General features: G+C 56.8%; 1 protein-coding gene across 4 annotated transcripts in view; it reads left to right on the forward strand.

Moving 5' to 3' along the window:
- LDB3 (LIM domain binding 3) overlaps positions 1–22,345 on the forward strand; it is a 58,396-nt gene that overhangs the window by 4,975 nt on the left and 31,076 nt on the right. For 2 of the 4 annotated variants that reach the window (XM_022562441.3, XM_022562444.2), the window contains exons 2-7: positions 4,750–4,901; positions 5,384–5,459; positions 6,849–7,216; positions 12,126–12,329; positions 16,861–17,030; positions 17,526–17,562. In XM_022562441.3, coding sequence (XP_022418149.2) covers positions 4,750–4,901; positions 5,384–5,459; positions 6,849–7,216; positions 12,126–12,329; positions 16,861–17,030; positions 17,526–17,562 — 1,007 coding nt within the window. Of the gene's footprint in view, positions 1–4,749; positions 4,902–5,383; positions 5,460–6,848; positions 7,217–11,021; positions 11,045–12,125; positions 12,330–16,860; positions 17,031–17,525; positions 17,563–22,345 lie in introns of all 4 variants that reach the window. The other 2 variants (XM_030759295.2, XM_089897795.1) reach the window with 2 other exon arrangements.

Raw genomic sequence — 22,345 nt, forward strand, 5'->3', positions numbered from 1 at the left:
ACTGGCACACCATTACTACCCAGAGCCCATAGCTTACGTTAGCGTTCATGCTTGGTGTGTACGTTCTATGGTTTTGAACCAATGTATTATGACATGTATCCACCATTATAGTATCACAGAGAGTATTTTCACCGCCCTAAAAGTCCTCTGTGTAAGGAGAGGCTTTTTGAGCACAGATAAGACTCTGGCTTTCTTATCAGCCAGGGTGGGGCTGGAGAGAGGGGCCATGGGAAGACAGAAGCTTCCAGTGAGAGGGCAAGGGATGGAGCAAGGCCCCAGGGGAGGCCATATGGGAAGGGAACAGAGCATGGCATGACAGTAATTTAATCACACAATGTAAAGTGCACTTAGGGCTCCCTGGAAATCCCCTGGGACGTCAGCCTGGGAAGGTCAGGAGGAGGTGCTGGAAGCTGCACAGCCCACAGCACCCACTCACTGCCTGCCCTTGGCTCCCATCCCTTGCCGCACCTACGCTGGCAGGTCTAGAGGGAAAGGAAGTCGGGGACCTGTCTGCCTTTAAGCACTAGGAGTGATGGCCGGGACCTTCTGCGGAGCCCAGTGGCCCCCTCTGCTGCCAGGGAGTGAGGGAAATGGGAGCCAAGGGCATGCGTGTGCCTGAGCCCCAGCCGGTGCCTTGCTTCCCTGGGACCGTGGACAGAACTTCTCTCCCCTCCAGCTGATGCTCAGGCCCCTCTAGGGACAGGACGCTGGCTCAGGGCTGATCGGTCAGGGCTGGCCCTTCGCACACCACCCTCTGCCAGCCCCCGATCTTGTGTCCTCTGGAGGCAGGGGCTGTAGCCTCCCAGACTCCAACCCCTGGCACCTCCCAGGGGAAGGGGTCAGGGACAGCACTTGCACCTCCTCGGTTGGGAGCTTCCCTGAAATTCTCAGCTCTGCACTGTCTTTGTATAATGCCCTATTTAATGATGAAATCCTCTCCACAATCCCGGAAGAAAGGCATCATGGCTGTCTTTACGCAGAGGTCATGGAGGTTGGCACTGCAACCTCAGGTCTGGCTCAGACTACAGTCCGTGGTCTTTGCTCTACTGCTTCCCCCCAAGGCACCCGACGGTCATGGGGGCCACAACTGCTCCCTGGCACCGGCTATCCCTGTGCCCCCTCTGGGGTTCCCTAAACCATGGCCCAGCAAGGAGGGTGGGCTAAGTGGCCATCTGGGCCCCCAAACACCTACAGCCTGCCTTAGGGGCTTCCGAGACAGGACCTCGGTCCTCTAGCTCTGCCCATGGCTGGGTTCCCTGTGGAGAGGTGGCTGGTGGCTAGAAAAGGTGAAAAGTGAAATGGGAATGAAACAATCATTACAAAGAATTTTTCAGATGCTACAGAGGGGCTAGAAAGACTTTAAAGAAAAGAAAAAGAAATCCTCCAAGGATTTAGAAGCTTTGGGTCTTTTCTGGGACAAGGAAAGCAGAGGGAGGGGGCTAGGGAGTCAGACAAGAGGTACATGGGTACCTCACACCTGGGCTGCACGCTTCACAAGCCCTGGGCTCTGGGCAAGTGTTCAAGTGTGGCCACACCCTTCTGCCACGCAGGCTGCTCCTGCAGAGCGAGGAGGGATCTGACGGCCCTTGGCCAGAGCTGAGGGGCAGCTTCCTTAGGGTCCCTGCCTCCTTCTCTAGGGAGACCTGGGCAGAGCTAGCAGAGCACCTCTCTACGAGAGGATTATAGCATCCTCCACCCCACCAGCCCGAGGGGTCTTGAACCCTGCTCAGGGCAGCCAAAGGTCAGGCCAGCTGAGCCCTGATGAGCACACACAGGTGCAAGGAGAGGCGCCAGGGGCAGGCTGGAGCCAGCTTGGTGGCAAATTCCTCAGGGGGTTTGGCTGTTGACCAAGCCTGGGGGAGCCTGGGCTCTTCCCTGGGAAAAGGATCATCTCAGTCTATACCTGAGGGTGAAGGGGAGCCAGCCAGGGCCAGGCAAGGGGAAGGTGGGAGCCCTGTGGGAAGGTATGATGTTAGCTAACCCATGCCTGAGGGAGAAATAAGTCCTCAAGGCAGCCTGGAAGGGAGGGCATTCCAGATGGCCCCGTGGTTTGCCCTAGCTGATCTGGCCCCAGCCTCTCTTGGATGTCATTCTGGTGTCCTTGTTCACACTTAACCCATGATCTCCTGGACACAGCTCTGGTCACCTCTGCAGGCATGAGGCCCTCCCCTCTGTCTGGGGTCTGTGGCTGTCCTGCCTGGGAGGTCCCTGCTGCAGGCTGATGGCCCCCTTCTCTGTGGATGCTTAGAAGCATCTGGGGGAGCCCTGGGTCGGGAAGCCCTGGCATGGGGGTGTCCTGCTGTGGGGAAACCCTGTGGGCAGTCCACTAAGACAGCAGAGGCATTGCACGATTCACCCTGAATGGGAGCATACTGGCGTCTGCTACTTTCTCTGAAATGCTTCAAACATAATATGGATTGATGGATGGAGAGAGGGATGGACACTTGACCAGCAAGTTGAGTGAAATGCTACAGTAGAACCTTGGTGGTGGGTATTCGGGTGCTCCCCGTAGAATTAGTTCTGCCTTACTGTGTTTGAAGGTGTTTACAATAAAATACCGGGAAGAGCAGAGGCCTGAACATGAAGCTAGAAGGTGTAGGGAAAGGTGATTTTCTTGCAGGACAGGCCTGGCTGGGCAACTCAGTTTGCCCTCAGGAGTCCCCTCTCAGCCTAGAAAGTGTTTTGCTTTTCTTTGTTGTCGTTTTTTACCCTTTGCTTAACCGCTTAAATCAAAGGAAACAACACACTCCTGTCACTAGTAGAGGCTCTGTACGGCCATTGATTTGGGGATAAGGGCGACGTGTGTTTTGAGATGGCCCGAGCGCTTCCAAGATGCCCCTACGGGAGCCTGGAGAGTAGGTGGGGCTTGGCAAACCAGACAATGTGGCTTCCTGACAATCAAGGCATTTGTTTATTGTCCTGGCCTCATCCCAGCAGATTCCAGGGGCGGTGGGGAGGCTGCTCAGGGCACAAGGTGGCCAGTGTTTAAGAAGGTACCATAGTTCCTGGGTCTGAAATGGCGGGTCAACGGCAACTGGCAAGAGTTCTCCTGGTCTTGCTATAATCACTGGGTTAACACACATGGTTCCTGGCCCACCCTGTAGAGCCTGTCTGGGAATGGGCTGGAGGCTGGTGACTGCAGGGCTCTGGTTACGATGAGAGTTCCCTCCGAGGGGCCTGGCAGGAAGTTTCCATCCATGTCTGAGAGCCCAGAATCTGGCCAGAGGCCCACCGAGGCCTGGCACCCAGGGTATGGGACTGTCCCCAGGACCTCTTTGGGCTCCTTCTAGGATGGTCCCCAAGCCTGGGCCAGAAAATGGCTTCTGCCAGCATTAGGAGCCAGTCTTGTCCTTGGGGCATAGCCAGGAAGGTGACTGGGATGTGCCCAGAGAAGCCAGGAGGACTGGCTGGTGGGCATGTTGGGGAGGAAAAGCCAAGGGACACCCTCTAGGCACAGCTCAGTGGGGGGTGACTCCCAGGGGCTCCTCTTTCCTATGATGTCACTGAAGGCAAGCCCTGCCCGGCACCCCATGTGATGTCACAGCGTGCTTCCACATTATGTCGTGGGGGTCAGGTTATAAAATCATTCTGTGTGATGTCAGGAGTGGGTGCAGCCAAAGTCTCCACGACATCCCATGAGACGCCTTTAGGGATGAAGCTTCATCACGCTCCGTGTAATGTCACTAGGGGCCGGCCCGCAAGCTATTTTAGATGATGTCACTAGGCCTTCCAGAATTCTGCATTTCATGGGATGTCACTGCATAGGAGGCCACCATGGCATTCAGGGTGCTATTACTGGGGGCTGGACATGCAGAATTTGGCATTGTGCATGTCACTGGGAGTGTGGTCACTGGGAGTGTGGTCTTCCAGACATTGCATGGGGGGGTTGGTGGGGTGGCATATCCATGGCATTCTATGTGATCACACTGGGGGTAGGGCCCCCAGACTCTAGCATTCTGTAATGTCACTAGAGTGCAAGATTTGGGAACTGGCCTCCACATCTGTACCTCCCCTTCGGGAAATATGAAGCCAACCACAAAGCACTGAGCTGCATGTCCCAGCTGACCTTGCTCCCGCAAGCAGGCCCGACAGCCCTGCCAGCCCTCTCTGCACACCTGCCACAGTAGAGTACGACACACTTACACTAGGATGCTTTTGTGAGGGTGCGTTTGGCCGGGCTACTGGCCTGGCAGCATCTCTACGGTGGTGCTGAGTCTTAGCTGCTGAATCCTTCTGGAGCCTGGAAAGTGTGCCATGGGTTTTCAAGGTGCAGATGTTATAGTAGGCTAATTGGTGTAAAAAACAACCCCCAGTTCTCTTAGCACGGTGGAAGTTTATTTCTCATTCATGCAACATCCAATTCAGTGCTCCTTAGTCATCTCCCCTCCAAGCAGTGACTCCATGATCCAGGTCCCTCACAGACAGTGGCTTGGCTGTCCTCCTCTGGGTCCTCTGCATCCAGTCAGCTGACAAGCAGAGAGAGTGCAGGATGGCAAGATGGTTGCTAGGGGCAGGCCTGGAAGTGGTGTGCATTGATTTCAGAGCTAATCTCATGGCTGCGCTCAGATACAAAGCACCAGGAAATGTGGTAGCTCTGTGCCAGGAAAAGGAAGCAGGCTTGGTGGTCATAGTGAATGAAAGACAAAATGGCAAGCCTCTACTGGATGATCCCTGGTGATTCTTCCCTGAGGACAGGTCCATCCTCAGGTCACCCTTCTTATGTTCACCTCCCATCTGCTACCCTCTCAGATCACACCGGGCAGCAAGGCCGCCCAGTCCCAGCTCAGCCCGGGTGACCTTGTGGTGGCCATTGACGGCATCAACACAGATACCATGACCCACCTGGAGGCCCAGAACAAGATCAAGTCTGCCAGCTACAACCTGAGTCTCACACTGCAGAAGTAGGTGGGAGCTCTCCAGAGCAGGGGGCAGAGGTTGGGTGTGGGCACCAAGGGCCTGGGAGAGGAGCTGTCCAGCATGGAACCAGCCTTGTGCTACCGGACCGCACAGGGAAGTGAGGACAGCCTCTGGACCAGAAGAAGGACAGGCCCAAGTCATCAAGCACCTGCCATGTCTGTGCCTCACTTTACAGATGAGCCTCAGAGAGGGTGGATAACGGTGCTGCTGGTATGTGGGCAGCCGGGCCTGGAAGCCAGGGTCTTCCCTGCTTCCTCTGTGCACAGGCAGCCTCCCTGAGACCTAGCAGAGGCCCGTGGCTGCAAAGTACCCCAGAGCCATGACTTCTCCATGCTGGTCAGGCCCAGGGGACACCCAGGTCCTCTGCCCTGGCTCCCTGGGTTCCGGATGTTCTCCCCTCTCCAGTCCTTCTCAGGCAGGAGCTCCTGGACCCAATGGCAACTGTCTTCATTTCTGGTTTTTCCAGGTCAAAGCGTCCCATTCTCATCTCCACGACAGCGCCCCCGATCCAGTCCCCTCTGCCTGTGATCCCCCACCAAAAGGTAGGTGCTGACTGTGGGTGGCAGGCTCCACTCTGGGCCGTGGTTCCCGGAGTGCAGCCCCTGGTCTGCCTGCCTGACCCTCGGCTGGCCTGACTCTGGCAAGGTGGGGGGATCAGCCCGGCCCCAGCCCTGCCCTGCCTCGGCTGATGCCGGGGAGGTGGCGCAGACCCCCTGGGGAGAAGCGTTCAAGCCCCATAAAATGCTGCATGTAGGGGTGCCCGCCTGGGTGCTTAGCCAACACCCTGGGCCTCATGGGCGGGCTGACAGGAAATCCACTTAGGCAGCGGTGTTTTCAGGAAAGGGACCATTCTCCCAGCCAAGTAGGGACAAGTGTCCAGAAGGCTCTGACCCTCATCCTCCTGAGGGCACTGGGGAGGGGGGTGACCGTGGCATGAAAGCCGAGGCCCCAGTTTGAGCTTGTCACCCCAGGAGGAGCTCCCAGGCATGGGGGGCCTGCTGGCCCTCAGGGTTTCTCCTGTGTCACAGGCTCTCTCCCTCCCGTTTCCCTTTCTCCTCCCAGTTGCACGCTCCTATACCACACTCAGAAGTGCTGGTGCAGCCAGCAGGTACCAGGCCCCTTCCCAGCTCCCTCTAAGCAGCTCAACCCTGAGGGACCCAGAGCATGGGAGGCCTACCCCACCGCTCCTACAGGACTACACACTCCCGCCACTCTCCACCCCTCCTTGCAGGACCTCATACTGACCCTGCCTGTCCAGTGGGGCAGAGTGGGTGATGGGCAGGGTGGGGAGAGGGGACAAGAAGAAGATGACGGGGGGTCTGGGGTGGGTAACAGATTGAGGAAATGGGCAGAGGGCTGTTGGGGAGAAGCTGCAGAGGCAGACTGAGGGAAGCAAATGTCAGCCCCCCTCCTTCCTCAGTTTCCCCTCTGCACCTCTACTCTGCCTGTTCACCACCAGCCCAGAAGGCCCCCTCTCACCGGCCATGTGGGACATTGCAGAGTGGGGTCAGCAGAGCAGGAGGCAGGGCTGTGCTCACCAGGTGCCCCCATTCAGGGGAAGGGGGAACAGGTGTAGGATGGAGGGGTCTCCCCACAATTCCCTGAGACCACACCCCCTTTTTTCCAGCCCGGCCGGCAGGCAGGCTGGCTTGGCCTAGCTTTCTGTGTGGGGCTTTGCATTTTGTCCAGGTGGATGACAGCTTCAGGGCCAGGAGCTTCACCCCGCTCTTTTTGACAAAACCCTTCTCTTCCAGGTGTCCTTTGTATCCCCCTACCCTGACCTCGGTGCAGTGGGCTGCAGGCTCCAGGGTGGTGGGCTGCTAGGCGCTCGCACTAACCCCTCTGTTTCAGGTTCACGCAGAAGCGCTGGGATGGGCGTGGCCTCTAACTGCTCTCTTCTCTCTCCCCTGCATGGTGCTGCCCCGGGCCAGGACCCTGCTCTGGACACGAACAGCAGCCTGGCAGCACCCAGCCCCAACCCCGAGGCGAGGGCCATCCCGGGCACCCCAGGCAACCTGGAGCTCGGGCAGACCCTTAGCTCCTCCTTCTCTCAGACCTCCGTCTTCTCCTCACACACGGAGGCCTCTGACGCTGGCCCTCCATGGGGCAGCCCGGGGGCCAAGGTCAACCTGGAGGGGGCCCTCGACTCTCTAAGCCCGAAAGCCCCGCGGGGTTCGAGCCAGCCAAGGCAGTATAACAACCCCGTTGGCCTGTACTCGGCAGAGACCCTGAGGGAGATGGCTCAGATGTATCAGATGAGCCTCCGAGGGAAGGCCTCAGGTGCTGGACTCCTAGGAGGGTAGGTAATGGGCTCACAGCTCTCCACTGGTGGTCAGGGGTCATCTGGGTCCTCAGTGCTCGTAGAGGCCTGGTCAGGTAGTCAGAGCGAGGAACTGGCCTCATTCTGGCCAGCCCCAAGCCCATGAGGCAGTGCAGGCTAGGAGCAGTGAAATCAATTATCCTATTGACATTTGCCATGAGCCGGGCCCATCATTGCTTTACACAACCTGGGGCGATGTGTCGGATTTTGCAGAGAGGGAAACTGAGGCTCAGAGAAGGTTAAGTCGAGGTCCAGCTGTCCAGCTACTAAGTGGCCAAGCTGGGCCTGAATACAAGAGACTCTGACTCCCAAAACTTTCACATCAGGTCACCCACCAAGACAGGACAAAGCCTAATAACTCCAGGAACTCTGGGGCAAAGGGACAGGCTTGTTGCCACCCCTTTGGGAGTCCTGAGAGGTGGGAGAGCAAGTTCTCTAGGTCTGGCAGTGGTCTGGGAAGGCTGCCTGGAGGAGGGAGCACCTGAGCTGGGTACAGAGAGACTGGGCAATAGGGTGAGGGGAGTGGGTTGGCAGGACTGACCCTGGCTAGGGTGGGGAAGCAAGGGAGCAGGACCCTGAGGAGAAAGGGGCCCTGCAGGAGAACAGCAGGCCACCCCCTGCTCCCCGAGGTCTAGTTAATGGTACTCTTGGAGCACAGGAGTTAAAAGAACTAGAGCCAGAGCTAGGGTGGGCATTGTGGAGGGGCTGAGGGGAGGGAGGTTCCCAGCAGAGCACATATTAGCTTCCAAGTCCTGAAGGTTTGTTATCTCATTGTAACTTCTTCCATAGCCCCATGCAATTGGTATAATCGTCTCTGGGCTGGAGGCAAAGCAGGCTGAGTCAAGGCATATGGCCCAGCGGCTAGGGGTTCAGGGCTCTTCCATGAGACTGTCCGTATCTCAGGATTATGGGGAGGATTGAAGGAGATAACACGTGCATAGTGCTGAGCTCTGTTCTGGCATACTCACTACGTGCTACCTGCCACCACCGCCTGGACTCACACAACAGGTACACAGATGAGTCAGCATTGCAGTCCAGGTCGGTGTGATCCAAGCCCACACCCTTCCTTTGACCTAGCCGCACATGGTATCTGTGCTCTGCCCGTTCACTGCTCCCCTGGGGATCCCCAGCTCCCCCAGATCCCATAGCTCTTTCTGGGATCCCGAGTGAAGCTGGGTGCTCTACGGTGTGAGCACTTGGACCCTGGCTTCCCTGGCCCAAGATGGCAAAGCTTTCTACCCCCAGGCTTTTTCCAGCAAGGGGCTTCTGCCAGAAAGCTCGGGGAAAGACAGAGTAGAAATGGACTCTTTCTCCTGCCTTGGGTGGGCTGATAGCTCTTCCTGGTTCTCTTTGGGCCTGGCCCCCAGCAGGGAGGTCATGCTCTGGTGGACCTGGACTTCCATGGGGCCCACCTGCAGTGATGGTAAGGTCTTCCCTCACAGAGGCCTCAGTCGAGGCTGGGGGCTGGTTAACATTCCATATGCTTTATCTAACACAACTCTCTCAGCAACTTCAGAGGGGGGCATCATTCCCTCATTTTATAGCTGGAAAATAGAAACCCAGAGAGAGCAAGGAATAAGGTCACACAGTTAACGAGTGGTAGATAGGACTGGCACTCAGGTCAGTCTGACTTCTCCCTGCATGGAGCCAGGGACCTACCTGCCTGTCCCACCCCTGTTTCTCCCGACTCCCGACAAGCCCTCCCATTGGCACAAGGGCTGCTCAGAACCTGACAAGTGTTAGATTATTACTTGACACTCAGAGCAGCAGGGTCCAACAGTTTCTTCAAAGGGAAGATGGGCTAGGGAGGGAATATGGTGCGTGCTTCATTCAAAGTGAAGGCTGATGCTGTGGTCCCAGCAGGAAGGGCAGAGCCTCTGACCTGGGCTAGCCGAGGGTTGAGGCCACCACCTCACAGGAGACAGGGTTGGCAAATGCTACTCCCCATGTCTGTTCATCACACACTTAATCCATGCTGAGGGCTTTACACTCAGGATTCTGTTCAGTCTGTGGAGGGCACCACCCTCTCGGTATTATGAATGAGGGGACTGAGGCTAAGACAGGTGGGTAACTTGTCCAGAGTCACAGCTCTAGGAAGAGGTAGGGTCAGGATTTGAACTCTGTCCTGTCTGGCTGCAAAAGGAAGCTCCTTCCCATACTCTCTCTCTCTGGGTAGCTTCAAGGTGATCCCTTGGCAGCTCGTATGCCCTTGGGAGGAGTGGAGAGGAGCAGAGGGGGCGAAAGGACAGCCGGGCCTGCAGCCCCCGGATCCTTGTCCTCTCTGGGGCTGGTACTGAAGGGCAGGGTCCCTCAGGCCAGTTGGTGCGAGGGCCCCCGGGGCGTTTTTACATCTTTGTCTCATTCTCCCCAAGACCTGGCTGCCCCTCTCTGAGCTCTGTCTGTTGCAGGCATCTCAGCCTCCGGGTCCTCAGGCAGAAGCTAAGCAGGGGGCAGGAATCAATGCCAAAGAAGGAGATGGCTACCTAGGCAGGGAAGGGCATAGGCAGCCCCTGAGGCCAGCACTGCCCTCTACAGGGGGCAGTGGGCTGGTCAGGGCAAGAGCTGATCCTGCAGTTGTCAGCACTGGCCAAAAATGGAGAAGGAATTGGAGATCTGTGATGGCCCTTTCCTAACATAGCTCCACTTACAGCTATTTTGAGCCTGGGAGGACAGAGGGAATTTTATCAGCCCTGAGACAGAGTTGGGCCGCCTGGGACTGGTGGGGGTGGGGATGGGGGGGTCTCCCTGGCTTTGGTCTGGATCCCCAGGGTCATGGCCAAGGGGTGACCAGGGCCAGGCCAGCTGAGGCCCAGGCTCTCCCAGCCAGAGCCCAGAGTAGTCAGATATGGGAAAGTGGCAGGGTGTGGGGAAAGGGACACCACTTTCTGCACTCTTCTCCCCTCAGGTTTCTGACAAGGGTCTGCCACTGCAAGGAATTTGCATTTAAAGAAACATAATGCAGGCAATGCCTCCCTCAAGGAGATGATACTCCAGGAGGCTGGCTCTCAGATAAGAGTGAGGTTGGGGTCCCTTTTGTAGTGTCCAAGCTGGGCTGCCTTTGTGGCGGTTTTCCTGCAATACAGGACCTGCACTTCACCCAAGCCTCCTCACTCCTCCATCCTGCCTCACTGCCCATCCACAGGGCCTTTAAGGGCAGTTACTGGGAACTGCACAGACCCCTTATTACTGTGCCCCGGGAGGAGTGTCCAGGGCTGCCTGACCCTCCTCTGGGAAAGAGAGCATGCTCCCGGGGCTGTGTGAAACCCCACTGCACACAAACCCCAGCACCACTGCAACTCCCGCTCAGGGAACAGAACTCCTGGAGCTGTCCCCCATTAAACAAGGGTAAGTCCAGAGCTACTGTCCGGCCAGGAGGCACCTGGGGCCTTAGGTGTTCCTGGAGCAGCCATCGCTAGTCCAGTCTCCATCTCCAGCTTCCTCGCCGGGGTCTACAGACAAGGTGTATGTAGGAGATTCATGTACATGGTAAATGAGCACCTATGAAGATGGACAAAAAAAACCTTTCTCCCTGGCAGAGCTTCAGGTACTGTGAACCTACGCTGCAGCTGGCATCTCTGATCCAAACTGAGCGGCTGTGATCGGGACTCTGAGCTCTTCCCCCTCCTCACTCTGCACTCTCCTCACCCAGTGCCAGTCTGGGCTGCCTCTGCCTCCACTATGGCCAGTCTGAGGACCATCCCTAGGTCCCTACGCTCAAACCCTCTGGCAGGACCCTCACTCTGATAGCCCTGTTTTCTTTGCTTTTTCTCTCCCCCACCCCCAGGTGGTAGCCAACTCTCCAGCCAAGTTAGTATCAAAGGAAAGCACGTGTGTGTGCTTGCCTGCATATCCCAGCATGCGACCGCGTGTCTGGGGGACTGGGCAGCGTGCGTCTGTGTCAGCGGCATGTGGACGTGTATGTGCATGCGTGAATGGGGGTGCATTTGTGTCCCTGAGTGAGCCTGCATGTGTGTGGAGCTGCGAGTATGGAGCGGAGGCAGTGCGGAGGGCGCTGGGGCTCCGGCAGGTGCCCCGGACCATTGTGTTTTCGATTAGCTGTTGCAACTGCTTAGACCGCAGGCTGGCTCCGGTGGGCGGGGGGTGGGGCGCGTGCTGACGCCGGTTCCGGGAGAGCCTGAAGACATTTCTAGCCCGGCCGGACCACTCGGAAGGGCTGTACCTGACCTTGTCTTTGCCTGGGGAGCACGCTTGACTGTTGAAGGGAAAAGCCTCCCTGGGTAGAAGCTGGTGGGCCACCCAGCAAGTTGGACATGGGGGCGGGGCCGCCTGAGCACCGAAGCCCTGCTCCGAGGAAGAAGCACATGCACTGAAGAGGCTGGCGGAGCAGAGCCCCGGGCCACCCAGGATGAGTCCCTTCGTGGAGGAAGCAAGCTCAGAATCCCTGCGGGTGCCCAGTGGGGCTGCTTTTTGCCTTTGGACGTTCTGGACTCCGCTTGGGCTGCCGCTGCCTCTCACGCGTGGCCCAGCTCCTGTCTCCTAATCCCAACCGCCACTCCGCACCCCCTTCCGTTTCTGCTTCCCTGCGGGTGTGGTGAGAGAGCTTTCAATGCCTGGCGCCCCCTGCTGACCCTGGGCGGTAGCTCAGGCTGAGCCGGGGCCTCCAGGGATCTGGGAAAGCGGAGACGGGCAAGAAGAACCTTCCGCAAAGGGCTCTGGGGAGGGTGAGAGTTTTTTCCCCGACCAGACCCAGCCCGCCCACGTCGGTCGGGGGGACTTGGGTAGCCTTCCTGGGATCAGGCTTAGGGAGGTCTCTCTCCACACCCCTACACCACCAGCCCTCACCTTGAGCCGTGTAACACCACCCGTTGCCCCTTCTCTCCTTCCACCCCCCTCCCTCGCTCCCCTGCTCCATGCTCCCCTCCCCCAGCGCCGACTACCAGGAACGCTTCAACCCCAGCGCCCTGAAGGACTCGGCCCTATCGACCCACAAGCCCATCGAGGTGAAGGGGCTGGGCGGCAAGGCCACCATCATCCACGCGCAGTACAACACGCCCATCAGCATGTACTCCCAGGACGCCATCATGGACGCCATCGCCGGGCAGGCCCAGGCCCAGGGCAGTGACTTCAGTGGGTAAGCGCCTCCCCTCCTCCACTGGCGCTCGATGCCTCTGCCTCGTCATCACCGAGGAGGGCACCGGGCCACTGGGCGCCATCGGAGACTTTGGGCATCGGGACCAGCTGTCCTCCATCGTCTTGATCCTCCCAGGGTACAGCCCTTGCAGGAGAGCCAGCCTTCGCCCAGGCCTCCCAGAACGTGGTGTTCTCTCTTCAGAGTCGATCTCATGGTCAGCTTTAGGAGAAGGGTGGAGAAATGCAGCATGTGCTTTTCACAGCCTCTGCATTTTCCCAGGCTCCATGAGGGGGCTGGTTTAGAAAGAGACTTCTAGAATCCTGTTAACCAGGGTCACATTCTGGATACCTCAGCTTCTCACAACTAAGCCATTCTTTGGGGGGAAGTTGCTGTGTTCTTCCAATGATGAGGGCAATTCAGGTTCATGAGTGGGTTTCTTGTTTGGGAAGGGGCCTCCGGACCAGCCATCCACAGTGCTGTTGACAGTCAGCCCCGCCACAGAGCCGGGGGGCACCCAGCACTCGCCTCCTCCTGTTGGCCCCAGGGAAGCCCAGCCTCAGGGCGGTGGGACTTAGGACATCCTTGGTTCCTGACTTTGCTTGTTAGCAATGGTTGAAGAACTTGAGGGCTGAGTAGGGAAAGAGTTGGCTGAAAATCATTTGTGGATGAAACGGGTAATAGTACAAACATTAATGTGGACCTCTCTGCCTCTTTCAGAATTTCTTTCTGTCTCTGTTTCTCTTAGTCTCTGTTTCTTCTATTTCTTTCCTTCTGTGTATGTCTCTCTTTCTGTCTCTATCTCTCTGTCTCTTTTTCTGTTTCTGTGTGTCTCTTCCTTTCACACACACACACACACACACACACACACACACACACACAGAGTCCCTTACTGTATTCTACTTGGAAATACTGTTAGTATTGACTTTCAGAACTGATTATCTCTGTGGTAACATCTTATCCCTGAGTCAGGATCTCCAGCAATTGAAGGCAAGAAATCTTAAAATGATGGTTGTCCTTTTTTCCAAAACTAGGAAAAACAGATGTTGTAAGAGGGATAGAGGCGTTCAAAAGTCCCGGAGAACTCCTATAGCGTTTGGCCTTTGTAGAGCCCAACCCTCGTGGCCATGACGAGTGTGCAGGTTATAAAGTGCAGGTTCAAGAGGCCAAAGGATGGGACGTGGTGTGGACTTACTGGCGCTCCTGGTCAAAAGGAGCCTGGCCCTCTCAGGCGCGCAGTACTTCCTTCGGGCCACTAGGGGGTGGATGGTTGCTTGCCCTGGAGCCGTGAGTCAAACCCGCCAGGCTCAGGTCTGCAATTCTTTGCGGAATTCTCTGGGCAGGGTTGACTTACTTAATCCCATCGTTCAAAGCAGAAAATATGACCATGCAAGTTTAAAAACACAACTGTTGCTCATGTGTACCCAGGAAGACAGGGCTGCCCGATTAAGCCAAAGAGTTAACGGGGATTTCCTGTTAACATTTGTTTGCCACGTGTGTCCTTGGTGTGCTCTTAAAAGTGGTAGCATTGGCCAAAGGGAAGCACAATGGAAGATAATGGAAGAGCTGCTGTTCACTAACTTTATGTTTTCTGCACCTTGGGAAAAGACTACAAATCATTTGGTTTTACCTCTAGGTCGCCCATGATATATTTTTTTAACATGATGCACTGTTGATCTAATCTAGGCTTCTCCTTCCTTTCCCCTCCCCTCCCCTCCTTTTCCCCTCCCTTGCGTGCCTGGGAAGCAACATTCTTCCTTTTCCTTCTAACTCAGCCCTGCTGGGTTGATGCTGTCGTGGTGCCAGTGGGTAAAAGCTGCCCTTGTCTGCCATGAGGTGTTCCATTTCTGCTGTTAATTTCCATGATTCCTTCCTCACTGACAGTTTTCTTTTTGTCTCTCTCTCTCTTCCTCTTTTATCCACCCCACTCCCCCATAACTCATTTCTGATCCTAACCCTGCTCCCTTGTGTATGCGCCTCCCCCCGCCCTCCCATGATGGACATGCACTCACTGCTGGGTTTTCCTCTGCTTGGCAGGGCGTCACCGCTGGCGTAAGTAGACCCCACAGTATCTGTTCCGTCGTCCGTCTGTCTGGTTGCGGGATGGTGTGTGGGTTTGGTGGGATGTGCCTGAGGACAGTGGTTCTGTCCACGTTCCTCCTCACACCCACCTCACAGGTAAATGACATGCCCCGTGAACTCTACAGGCAAGTGCTTGTCTTTTGGGGTTTTCCCCCAAATAATGTCACTATGGACATAGAAATCAGAGTAATGACACCACACTGGCTGGGGGTGTATCCCGTGTTCTCCTTGCTGTGCTTTGCGGGGGCTCCCCCCAGCCTTTCTTGTCTACACTGGGACAGCGTAGGTCTTAATGTCAGAATCCACATGGGGCCATTATTCAGGGAGAGGATGCTAAGGGGGTCTGTTGGAGGCCATTCCCCAAATCCTCATGGAAGATGGATCTGGAGGACCCAGTGCCTGCCAGGACCACCCATAAGAGGCAAAAGATGAGTCAGACTTGGGGGCAGTGTACAGTGGAGTAAATGCCCACAGGTGACCTTGATGTTGCGGGGACCATGGAGTGTTTTTGTTGGCAAGAAGTTCATGCTGGAGTGGCTCCAGAGAGTGGCCTCGGACCCAGGCTCCCAGAACTGGAGGGCCTGTCCTATCCCCTCTCTGTATATATTCTTCCTGAGCCCCAGATTCTCGAAAGGCACAGCAGTTCCTTCGTCTGGCTCCCAGTGTCTGTTGCGGCAGCACCACAAGTCCCTGGTCTTTGCACAGCATTGTGGGAAGGGAAGCCGACAATGTGACTCCCAAGGGACTCACTCCTGGGGTTCACTTTATTGAGCCCTTGGAGATGTGGAAGGAACAGGGAGCACCTCAAGGGCATGTTCCAGGGAAATGGCAGCCAGTGCCTTCCATCTGTTTCAGGACCCCTTAAGACTCCTCCCTATGCCAGAAATGACCTCTCCAGCGAGATCCCAGCTTCTCCTCCACTCCCTGGTCTTCCCTATCTGATCCCAACCACAGCCTGACAGACCTGTAGCTTTCCAGGCCAGGGCGAAGCCTTGAGAGAAGTAGGGGTAGCTCCACCCAACCTTGGTCAGTCACCTTCCATCACCTTTCTCCACCTCTGCTCTCATAGCCCACCCTGAGCTGACTTAGGGGACCAATCCTAGGAGACTAGGCCAATTCTTCTGTCCAGCTCCTTGCAGAGAGGGTAGAAGACAGGGGCACTGGGGAGGTCTCCTCTCCAGCTAGCCAGCCCTCGAGGGAGCAAGGGCAGGTAGAGGCAGTCATAGCAGCAGGCAGGGCGATGCTGGACAGGGGGAGTGTCTGCGCTGGGCCATGTCTCCAGATGTGGAACATCTGGGGTGTGCAAGTCCCCAGTGGGCAGAAGTAGCCTTCCTGAGCCCTGTCACTGCAGAGGGTCTGATGGAAAGGACACTGAGCTGGGAGCTGGGAAGCCTGGGTTCTAACTCAGTGGGGCCCCTACATGACGTAACCTGGAGCTAGTCGGCTAGCCTCTCTGGACCTCAGTTTTGGCATGTGTAAGAGGAGATGGCTGGGCCACCGGTCCACAGGCTGGGGAGACATGCTGTTATTGCTGTGAGCTTCTCCTGAGCCCACCCTGACTGCTGAGAGGGCCGGCTGGGCAGCCTAGATTACCCAGCCCTCCCTGGTTGGGATAAGTGGTCATCCATAAAGCTTTTAATGTATCTTGCCCTGAAGTCTGATCTGGGCTGAGAGACCCTGGACTCAAGGGGCTCTGGGGTCCCTTCTAATTCTGATCTAGGATTTGTTCATTCAACTACGTTTTGAGCACCTACCATGTGCCAGACCTTGGGAGTCTAAGGGAAGGTCACCAGGTCCCCCTCGGGCGAGAAACTGCGCTACCAGGTCTCCCCCACCTCGGGCGAGAAGCTGCGCTATCCGTGGGTGATGCCAGGCTTTAGGGGCCTGATTGCCTTGTTTCTCCAACTGCCTCCTCACCGAGCTTCCCTGTCTTTGCAGAGTGGGAGCCCACAGTCCTCCTCCAGGGCAGTCATGACATTGGTGGCTCCCTGTTTGGATCTCAAGCTTTGAGGAGGCCAAGGGACTGACCGTGAGGAAGCCTCTGAGTCCCCCAAATGGCCTGTCCTCACCCAGCCCCAAACTCAGGATCTGCTCAGGGAGGTTGAAATTACTTCCAGAAGACCTCTTCTGCCTCTTCTTTCCTTAAAGGAGATACAGCTCCTGGGGGCGGGTGTCTTCAGGCCTGTGTCTAGAGTTAGCCTGGGGTGTGGGGGGTACTGGCAGGAGGGTCTGAGCCTCCTGACCCTCCGTGAGCGGAATTCAGTCTCGCTGTGACCACCCTGAGCACTGAGGACCCAGGTCAAGCCGTTATTGCAGGCTCTCAGAAGGGCGTGGTGGATCTAGACAAGTAGGGGTTACCCACATGCATGGGGGGGTGCGCCAGGGGGAGGCGCAGAGGTCAGGGGCAGGGTTCCAGCCCTGCCCTTGCCCATGGCCCCTCTCTGCATTTCAGGAGCCTTCCTGTCAAAGACCTCACCGTAGACAGCACCTCTCCCGTGTATCAGGCTGTGATTAAGAACCAGAACAAGCCGGAAGACGAGGCTGACGACTGGGCCCGCCGCTCCTCCAGCCTGCAGTCTCGCTCCTTCCGCATCCTGGCCCAGATGACGGGGACAGAATATAGTAAGGGAGGGCTGTGGGATGGCAGGAAGGGGCGACGATGAAGGGCCAGCGAGGGTCCTGGGCCCTACTCCACAGTCCCATGGAAGCCGGGGAGTCGAGCCCCCCACTCTTGAAGATGAGCTGGCCTCGATAGATAGTTAGCAGCCTGCTGCGCCCCTTCTGGGTCCCTGGGGCAGGCACAGTGACATCAGCCTGCTGCTCGGCTCCTGGACTCCAGCGGTGGGCAGCGGCCTGGCTGTGGTGCTTTCCGGATTGGGATGAGAGGACTTTGCAGGCCACACCTCTGGCTACTCCCTCCCACCTGCGCCTCTTCCTCTCATGCCCCCTTTCTCCCCCTGCCCTGTGCCCAGCACACAGCCTTTTCTTTCCAGAGGTCACAGGTAGGGAGCAATAACTGTCCCATCATGGGTGGGGACTCCGTGCCCACCGAGCGCTAGTAGCTTTTCTTTCTGATGTTCCCTGTGATTCCTCCTGACCTGCAACTTCTACCCACAGTGCAAGACCCTGATGAAGAAGCTTTGCGAAGGTCAAGGTAAGTGCCTGGACTCAGGCTCTGTGGCCTTGCCCGTTCTAATCCCCTCCCTCCCAGGGCAGCCCCTAGGTCAAACGACTCATGGAAGGAACGTCTCAAGTTAATGCATTTGGAAATTCCCGACCCCTGAAGGGCTCTGGCAGATGCTGGCTTGGGGCGTGCATCCTGGGTCGGTGAGGTGGGTGCCTGGAGCTGAGTCTCTATCCCCTGGGCCTGGGCTGCACGAACGAGGACTCTGGGCTCTCCCGGCTCTGTCCCTGGGCAGCGGGCAGGGCTGCTTTGGCCTTTGCTGGGCTGTTGAGAATGAGGGCATCTCTCCCTGTGAGGCACCGGGCAGGCTGCCTGGCCTGCCCACTCATCTCAGGGCCTGTCCCCTGTGAGTCTGAAGGGTAGGCACTGGGAAGCAGGCACGCAGAGGGCCGTGCTGGGCGGGGCTGACTGACCCTTGGACTCAACTCTCCAGACCCATGTTGAGGTATCAGTTCCACAAATTGCTCAAAGCACCACAGCTGCTGCAAGGAAGCAAAGCCCTGGGTATGAGGAGTGGTTTGTGCAGGGCTAGGTGTCTCTGAGTATGGTCTCCCCGATGGTGGCAGGCCTGAGGCCCCAGCCACTGGCCTGACACCTTTGGCCTGTCGGGTGCTCATGGCCCTGTGCATGATGGGGGCACACTGCCCTGGAACCCATTGGAACCCGCTAGGGCCTTCCATGGGAGGCATGAGGCCCAGTGTGATTGTGCTTACACTTCTGGAAGCAAATGTGTCATCTGCATGTCCTTCCTGGGAGAGTCTGCCTTGGGACAGCACATCCTGTGGTGGCCTCCGTGTGAGGGGCTGGGGCCCAGAGGTGCCTTTCCACCCTGGGCCAAGCTTTCTGTTCTTGCTAACCAGTGTGTAGTGGCCACAGGACTGTGTGGAGAGTGGGACTCTGGGGTCAGCTTGAGTTGATGTGGAGTTTCTTTTCGAACCTCTATTTCTGCCAGCTGAAGTTGCTCCCACTCTTTGGCTGGGGCATCCAGTCCTGAAGTGTGGTTCTCCCTGGCCTGCTAATAGTGGCATGCGGTTCCAGCGGTGGTTCTTAACCTGTCGGTGCCTGCAGTGTGTCTGTAAAAAGCCTGAAATGCGATGGTGTTTGATTTAGTGCAAATGGTAGTATGGAGCTATTGGAGGCGTGACTAAGCTGTCGGCTCTCCCCACCCTGTGCTCCTCTGCTCCTGCGCCATTTCTGTGTTTGTCTCGCCTCCTCTTCGGAGCCACTCACAGAGATGCTCCAGTGGGCAATGTAGTCTTTACTGAAGATTTGATGGAGGGGCTTTACAGTACATACCCCATAGCAAACCGCTTAGAAATCTCCAGGTCCCTTCCATCAGGAAACCAGCAGGGACCTGCACTCTTTTTCCAGCCGCCGTCACCCCCTCTCAGTCCTTCTGGTTACTTTACGTTTCTCCCACCCGTCAATCTAAGGTCGCATCTCAGTAACCAGACACTGTTTAGAAGGTGGAAGGGTGCTGGTGGAGGTAACTTACAAGGAACTTCGGCTTCGTGTTCCCCCGGGACATTTGCGGGCTCTGTGAAGTTACTGAGAGAACACAAAAGGCAGCATCAAGGGCGGTCTGCAGGCCTTGGCGTTGGCCTTCCCCTTCCCTCCTTTCAGAAGCATCTCTCGGGGCTTGTTCGGCCTGGTCCTGTAGGCCCTTTCCCCCTGGGGCCTAACTGCCCCCTAGCTCCATTCAGATCCCAGCAGAAGGCAGGGGCTCTTGAGAACTCTTCTGCAGGTCTTGGAGTCTCTCCCTCAGCCCCTGCAGGGTTTTGCTGGAGGGAGAGCTGGAAAGGGGGTGCCAAGAAGAAACTCTAGCCTGCTCCCTCCCTCTGTTCAGGCCCCCATCCTGAGAAAGCAGCTCCCCACCCCCTGCCCCACCAAGGCCCTGTGCCACTGTCAGCCCCTCCCTCTGGGGTCTCTGGCCCTGCAGTGTAGGCGCTGAGGCAACCAGCAAGCCTTCTGCCCAGGACTGGAGGGGCCTAAGCCTGCTGCCCTTCTCCTTTTTTTCTGACTTTAATTTCTGGAAGGCTGTCTTCATGGCCTCCCCTAAAATGCCCATTCTTTCCATGGCCACAGGAGGAAGGTAGGTGTTTTTATTTCCCTGAATCCCAAGCAGCCTGTGGCCCAGAAGTGAGAGGTGGGGGGTCCAGTGGGTCCAGTGGTTCAGTTCTGTTTGTGATTAATGCCCGAAGTAGTAACTGACCACTGGTCGCGGGTGGGGTCACAGACTCATCCGAGTGGCCATCTGAGCAGAAGGGAACACACTTACCCCTGCCCTGGGTCCAGGCTGGTTAGGGATCTTGCTCCCTGGGGATCTGAGCCCCACTGATATCTGTTCCCCCTCCAAGTTGGAATCTGCACCCCCAGATCCATCTTGTTGGCTGAGGACAGACACGGCCTCTGCCTTTCCCCCTCCCAGTTTAGCCTAACTCGCAGTGGGGAATCTGAGGGTCTCTCACAAAGGCTGCACCTCCCCAGAGAAGCTTCACTGCACCCCGCTTCCAGGTAGCTCACTCCGGCACGGCCTGAGTTTGCTAAACCCAGTGCCCAGCAACCTGGGCACTGTGGCAGCCTATACAGGCTTATACATCTGCTGGGGCGCTTTTTCCTTCCTGTTGCTGTGTCCTGGAAAAGCTGGCAGGGATGCCAGGTGTTCTGTACCAGGAAGGGCACTGGTGGCCTCAAGGGCAGTAGTAATCTGCAAGTTAGAGGACCCTGCAAACTTGCCCCTCACCTGTCACTGCTCCACCTCCGAGACCTGCCCCCGCAGAGTCCCAGAGCAGCTCAGAGCCCTGCCCTGACCTCCCCTCCTCTCCTCTCCGGCCCTGGCTCCTGGCACTGTGACGCTGTCTCTGTAGCTGGTAGCAAGTAGCTTCCCTCCGAGGCTCTAGTGCCCACCTGCTGGCCTAATCTCCAGGGACTCTGTCTTTACAAGGGAGGCAGGGGAGGCCCGGAGCAGTCCAGGCATCAGCTGCAGACTTGGCTCACCTCCCAGGAAAGACCCAGCACCTTAGCAAACTGTCCAGGTGGGCTTAAACACCAGCCTACTGCCAGGTTCAACATGGCTCCCAGCCTTCATCTGACGTAGCAGAGCCCCATCCAAAGCTGAGCCTCTAATCTCAGAGAGGTCACCACGGCTTCTGTCTGACTTCCGGAAGGCATCCCAGGGCCCAGATGGCTCAGAAGGTTGGGTCCACGTTGGGCAGCCCTGACAGGGGTGGGAATACAGGCAAGCCTAGCTTCATCCTAGGCAGGGCTTGAATCTGCAAGGCATCTGGATCCCACCGCTTGGGCGTAACCGTCCTGGAGGGCCCCGGTGTGTAACTCAGGCATCTCCTGGTCCCCACCTTGTGGTGCCGCTGTCTACACGTTCAGTCTCTGTGTCTACATAAATGCTCCCCTCAGGAAAGAGCTCCGCGTCTCTTCCCGGTCCCCCAGCATTAAGGAAAATGTTGATTTTAGTGACCAGTTCCCAGGGGAGTTGAAGGTGAGGGTTGCGCTGTACAGCAGTGCATCGCAAACAATGTAAAAACCCTCTGAAGCCCCTTCTCTGACGTGCAACCGTCCAAGGTTCTGTTTCCTCTCCACCCCACCCCCACTTCTAACAGAGCACCAGGACTCACTGGTTTCCCCCTCCTCCCCCTGCAGCCTCCCTGGGCATGTCGGTGTCCTCCTTCTTCCCCGTGCACGCTCAGCTCTGTCCCGGCTCACGGGCAGACTCTCCTGGTGCTGGCGCAGCTCAGGGCTGGTAGCGAGAGTTCCGTGGATTTTCAGTCTTTGGTGTTCTGCCAGCCTAGCAAGTTCAAAATTCACAACTAGAGAGACCAGGACGCCCCCAGGTGTCACCTGAGCAGCCCTCGTTTGTGTCCTGGGACCTCCCTCCCTTTCTCTTTCACCCGCTCTCCAGTCTCTTCCCGTCTCTTCTCTTCCTCCCTCTTCTTGCTTCTCTCTTTGGCTAGCTGTGAATTTCCCAACCGCTTCAAGCAGAGCAGACTCACTACCCTCGCCGATTCTCCAGGACTGTTCCTGACCCTGTCACTGAGCATTGATGAAAAAGGCTTGGGCCTGGCTGGGCAAACTGGCCGCGTCTGTGTCCTGGGTGGTCTCTATGGGCTGGTCCACTGTTGCCGCCTGTGGTGCTGTCTGCAGGGGTATGTGGGCTCCGCCACAGGGCCTAGGCTTCTGCTGTCATTGCTCCTTCTCCCCAACCCAGGAGAGGCAGTAGCAGGGGATGCCTGGCACTTAGATCGTGGTTCTGCCTCTGAGTTTCCGTGTGGCTTTAGGCTATCCATGTGATGTGTTTGGGCCTTGGCTTCTTCTTGGTATTAGGCAAGTTTGGACCAGTGGTTTTCAAATATGTTAGCAGGGGGCCCCTCTTGTCAAACAGGATCTTACACAGAGACCCATATGCAGGACTTAAGGTATAGGGGAGAGTCTGTCAGGTAATACAGATGTGGGAAGGTGGCCAGGTGTACATGTGGGGACACAGGACTGTTACCATACAGAAACGTAAGACCAGCATTGCCCCGTCCTCTGACTTGTAAAGACCTAAAGCCGATCTTCCTGATCTTTACATGCTGGCCATTCATTTGTTAAACTATTCATCTTGAGACAATTACAGATTGGCATGTAGTTATAAGAAATAATACAGAGAGATCCTATGGAGCCTTTACCCCCAGTGGTAGCGTCTTGGCAAAACGATAGTACAATATATCCCTACCAGGGTGTTGACCCTGATACAGTC

This window comes from Delphinapterus leucas, chromosome 16, assembly GCF_059928025.1.
Source record: "Delphinapterus leucas isolate spDelLeu-1000000601 "Yukka" chromosome 16, BTC_Dleu_Yukka2, whole genome shotgun sequence".
Taxonomy (NCBI): Eukaryota; Metazoa; Chordata; class Mammalia; order Artiodactyla; family Monodontidae; genus Delphinapterus; species Delphinapterus leucas.